The 5,380-nt window shown below is 43.2% G+C and overlaps 1 protein-coding gene across 1 annotated transcript in view; it reads right to left on the bottom strand.

Moving 5' to 3' along the window:
• Window positions 1–205: 205 nt before the first annotated feature.
• c10h1orf127 (chromosome 10 C1orf127 homolog) overlaps window positions 206–5,380 on the bottom strand; it is a 21,170-nt gene continuing 15,995 nt past the window's right edge. Inside the window, exon 11 of the mRNA XM_063207631.1 lies at window positions 206–484. Within this exon, the coding sequence (XP_063063701.1) occupies window positions 450–484 (35 nt within the window). The 3' untranslated portion in view covers window positions 206–449. The remainder of the gene's footprint in view (window positions 485–5,380) is intronic.

Genomic DNA, 5,380 nt, shown 5'->3' with positions numbered 1-5,380 from the left:
TACCAACCAAGACATGTCAGCTGTGATTTTAGTGTAAAGTCAGTAATTATAAGTAGCATCAATCTGACATGAAAAAAGTCTTGAAAAATTTAGTAACAAGAGAATGGAATGGAAAAATGCGTGTTGAAACAAGGGAAAGCGTCTCTACACTCATAGTTTTACGATGAATAATGAATGTTTTTTTCACTCACAACAACCTCCCTACTCGCGTCCCCTTGCCACTTTAGCACTGTTTGTGCCAGTCCCTATTCTGTTGTTCTTTTTAAAGATTTGTGAAAATGGATGTGCTGCTTTTTCCTTCCTTTGTGTCTTCGACATGAAGTACATACTCCAGCAGAACTAGTCAAATACATTTTCCAGCGTGCTAGAATGGGTGGCGAAGGTGTGGGAGTGGGAGTCATCTTTGTCTGTTGGTCCCTGAATCCATGTGTCTTTGTTTGTGTTGTAGCCTACTGGTTGTCACCTTGGAAATCTCGTACACTTCCTGTAAATAAAGAAACGAGGACATGGAAAAGGCCATTGACTTTGGACATCATTTTGTACATTCATACAACATGATCAAACATTGAATAGTTTGTTTTTAACTTGTGGGTTAAAATTTCATTATCGATTGGCATTATCTGGTTGATTTCCTTCATCCCACTTGAGCAGAAGTTGCCATCAAATGAAACAGACAAACAAATGTTGATACAAACATGGCCGACCAGGAAGTTATAATGACTTGAATGGGGGTCTGCCTTCTCATAATGCCTGAGTGAAAAAATCAAGAGAGCGAAAGAGAGAGAGAGAGAGCGAGTGAGACTAAGTGAGATAAAGCTAATAGCACTGAAGTGTCACTCTGCGTTTTTAGACCTTAAAGGCCATTACTGGTAAGCACAACAAAGTCATCACCAAACATGGCTGAGCTCGTTTGGGTGCCCCCGAGGGAGGGGGGGAGGTAGCGAAGGGCTGTTTTGGCTCTGCTGACGCTTGACCCCCTCTCTCTTCATTACTCGCGATGCGCCCAACTTTGCTCTTTACAGTCTTTCACACAATTTAATTACTCTGTAATTCATTACGTGGGGTAAGAAGGGGGACTGACCCCACACAAACCTATATTTGTTTTTCTTTTTTTGAGCTTTGTTAATGAGTTATGTGCTAATTAGTTCACACACGCACACACATACACACACAGCCCCAGCCCCACACACACACACACACACACACACACACACACACACACACACACACACACACACACACACACACACACACACACACACACACACACACACACACACACACACACACACACATATACACACACACACACACACACACACACACACACACACACACACACACACACACACACACACACACACACACACACACACACACACACACATCTTTGGGAGACACTGATCTGAGGGTTCATGTTTTTGTTTGCTTGGGTGGATGAAAGTGCAGCATATTGGCAGTGGTAACACCGAACCAAACTTTTTTTGTTTTCATTAAGTGGAGAGACAATTAATAGTTTGTGGCAACACAACAGAAGCAACCCTGTCTACAGGCTACATTTAATACATAGGGCCTACAAGTGGTTAAATAATACACACTTTTCCAAGTAAAACAACTGATACAACAATCTATTTCTTTGCTATCTCATCTCTTTCCACCATGTATTTGATCTCATTCAACTCACGACACTCAGTCAAAAGCCAGAGCTTAGCCTAGGGCTGTCTGGCTGACTGGCTGTCAGTAGCCTTTTCTATTTCCTCATTTTGTGTGATGTGTCCTTTGGTAGTGTGTAGCCTACTGTATTATGTACATTAGTGAAGGAGGAAATGTGCGGTAGAACTTAACAAATGCGCAGCGTGGAAACCAAAAGCACAGAATGTATTAAATTAATGCTCCTTTTTGCCTCAGGGCGGAAAAGAAAAAGGGACCACCCCCCACCCCCACCCCCCTCACCCTGCACCCCTCCCTCCCCACTCCCCCTCTCCCCCCTATGACTTCATTTTTCACGTCTTTGGTTATGTATTCAACGCCCTAATTGAATTTCAATGTAAGTTTTACAAAGTCTTTATTATGGTGAGCCTTTGATGTGAATGGGATGTGATCTGTAGGGGAGCTCCTGGCCATTAAGCCTTTTAATTGTGACGTCGTGCACATTCTCCTCATCTCACGCGTTTGTGCCCATTCCTCCTCGCTGGAGAGTCCACAGGGCTTTCCTCTGGGTAGGCTATGCTTGTTTAAGGGTAATCTGCAAGACTATACTATGCCTTGCAAGGAATTTGTGTAACTTTGTGGCATGATGAGACAGCCAGCAGTGCTACGGGCAAAGAATTTTAACATTATGAACATAAGAACACAATTTGGAGCTTTATTATTGCATAACAGTGTCATAATGAATTTAAAGCAAAGTATTTTTTCCAACCCTAAAATAAGGATTCTGTTATCACTCCAGGTGTTTATTACTGTAACTTGCAGCATGGCACTACAGAATTTACCCGAGCTATGTAAGTCTCTTTGTTAATTGAATAAGAGACAGATCTGTACAGTGCTGTGGTGCAACCAAAGAGGAAAGCTTACTGTGACTAGTGTTGATTTCATTGCCCCTCTTAATAATCAGGGGTATAATCATAGACAATGTGTATTAAATAAACACGGTAAAAATAATCAGTTTAGTTCTGCCGTGTTAATTCAACACTTAGAGACTTAAAGTAAACACTGATGTCCACTTCACAACGGTGTTGAATTAACCCTGAAAAAATGTATTGTGTATGGGGCCTGTCCTGTAAATACCAGAATCAAACTTCTACACTTCATGTCACATTCCTGCATAGCATTGGTAGAAAGAACTGACAATAATGGAGGTTCTGTATATATATTTTTGAATGAACAAGAATTTGCTTGTATGTGTATTCAGTAAGCCCATCTATGGATATGGTACATTAACATACAAGTACATCCCTCATCCCTCATGGAGGAATTGCAGGCCTACATATATGCACACTGCACTGACGCAAGAACTGCATGGCTTATCAAAAACACTAATGTTCTGTTAAAGTAGCCAGCAGCCAGGTAGACAGCAGCCAGGTAGAAGATTAAAAAAAGAGAGAGAGAGAGAGAGAGAGAGAGAGAGAGAGAGAGAGAGAGAGAGAGAGAGAGAGAGAGAGAGAGAGAGAGAGAGAGAGAGAGAGAGAGAGAGAGAGATTTACTAATACAACTGATGGGGGAAGGATCTATTTATTTGTTATCATATATTCAGGTCTAACAGAAGAATCAGACTTATGAAAAAAAAGCTGTGACACGCCATTAATGTATGTGGCGCGCAGCATTCAGGCATTCAGACAATTGACGTCTAGAGTGGTTTGAAAAAATAACTGTGACACAACACACAAATGGTGATAACAGCTAAATACCCAGTATGCAGGTGCTCACTCAGTGTTCAGTCAGGTACGACCATGAAAGCCCCGGCAGACTAACAAGACAATCTAGCGCTAAGATGGGTGTTGATGTTTTGATCTTCCCAAAATCTCAATGCACCCTGTGAACCGTCTTGATGTTTGCTTTTCAAAACGTCACCAAGTCTGCTTCAAGTATACTTCTGTGTGTTTTTGCACTTTTCATCTGGGGCTTCCAAGGGCCGCAAATGAAACGCATGATAGACAAACACAAACGTACACACACGCACGCGCGCACTCTCTCACACACACACACACACACACGAAGGCACGCACATACGTAAATACACACATGCGCACGCACGCTGGCGCGCACACACACACACACACACACACACACACACACACACACACACACACACACACACACACACACACACACACACACACACACACACACACACACACACACACACACACACACACACCTTCCTATCTTTCCATTCACATTAACTCTAACAATAGCTTAATAATGCTAAACTGTGCCCAAACTAAAACAATCCCTAACCCTAACCTGGCAGTGAGGAAATGTTTTTATACCTTTACTTGCAGTAAAAATAAAACTACCCCAGCAACAGGGGTCAAAACATGTGGGGTCCAGGAATTGGGCCCCACTTGGAGCCAGGGCCCCACCTTGTCGGTGTGCTCCGATAGCAGTGGCCTCACTTGGGTAGATTGGTGCAGTACACACACTCACTCACACACACACACACACACACACACACACACACACACACACACACACACACACACACACACACACACACACACACACACACACACACACACACACACACACACACACACACACACACACACACACACACACACACAGTTTATTTTTCCTGCTTGCGCATGACGGCTATGTGTCTGTTTGCAGCACTGCTGCTTTTAATTGTTCTCATGGCTCCCCTAGACATGATCAATCCCATCACAGCCCAGCGAGAGGAGAACAAGGAATTTCCTCCCTAAGATTTCTTATGGTGCTTTGCATATCAGCAGTAAATATAAAACACCAGGCAGAGGACGATCCTTATTTGATTGAGACAATATTATTTCCATAGAGTGCATATATTCTCTCTCTCTCTTCTCTCTCTCTCTCTCTCTCTCTCTCTCTCTCTCTCTCTCTCTCTCTCTCTCTCTCTCTCTCTCTCTCTCTCTCTCAACCCTGGTGGGGAATGTGACCCGTGATTGTCATTCTCTCTGTCTCCACCTAGTGCCTCTGTTGTCCCCATCAGGCAGCCTTCCTAGCCAGAAATGCAGTCACACTCATGTGTTCAGAGTCAGACACACATAAACCATCCCAAACAAATTAACAACCCCCCTCAGACAAATACAGACACAGAGACACTACTCAGAGACATACAGACAGACAGACAGGCACGCACACACGCACACACGCACACACACACGCACACACACACGCACACACACACACACACACACACACACACACACACACACACACACACACACACACACACACACACACACACACACACACACACACACACACACACACACACTACAGTAGGCCTACACTGCATGCATAGACACATGCATGCTTGCACAAGGCACACAAATGTAAAAATGTAACATACATTTTGCAAATATTTTTTATTTTTTATACTTTATTGGCTGCTTTCCACATCTTAAAAATAGCCGTTCAAAGAAACCTGTGTGAAATTACAGTATAACAATGTATTTTATTTATACTGGTCTCTTCCTAAGCGGTGTCTGAATCGCTGTCACACTATGTCCACTACCCGGGGGATTGTCTTAGAAGTTACCCCCGTCTGTTTTCCAAGTGTTTCCAGCTCTTTCCTCAAGATGAGCAAAAACAGGATGGCTACATCTCAAAAATAGACTTTCCAGTCCATCATTAATTGTGCTTGACTGTATTTGCGTGCCTGCATAAGTCCCGGTGCCTA

The sequence above is a fragment of the Engraulis encrasicolus genome, chromosome 10, assembly GCF_034702125.1.
Source record: "Engraulis encrasicolus isolate BLACKSEA-1 chromosome 10, IST_EnEncr_1.0, whole genome shotgun sequence".
Classification (NCBI taxonomy): Eukaryota; Metazoa; Chordata; class Actinopteri; order Clupeiformes; family Engraulidae; genus Engraulis; species Engraulis encrasicolus.
The sequence above is the reverse complement of the archived record's forward strand: the minus strand, read 5'-3'. Positions and strand labels throughout refer to the sequence as shown.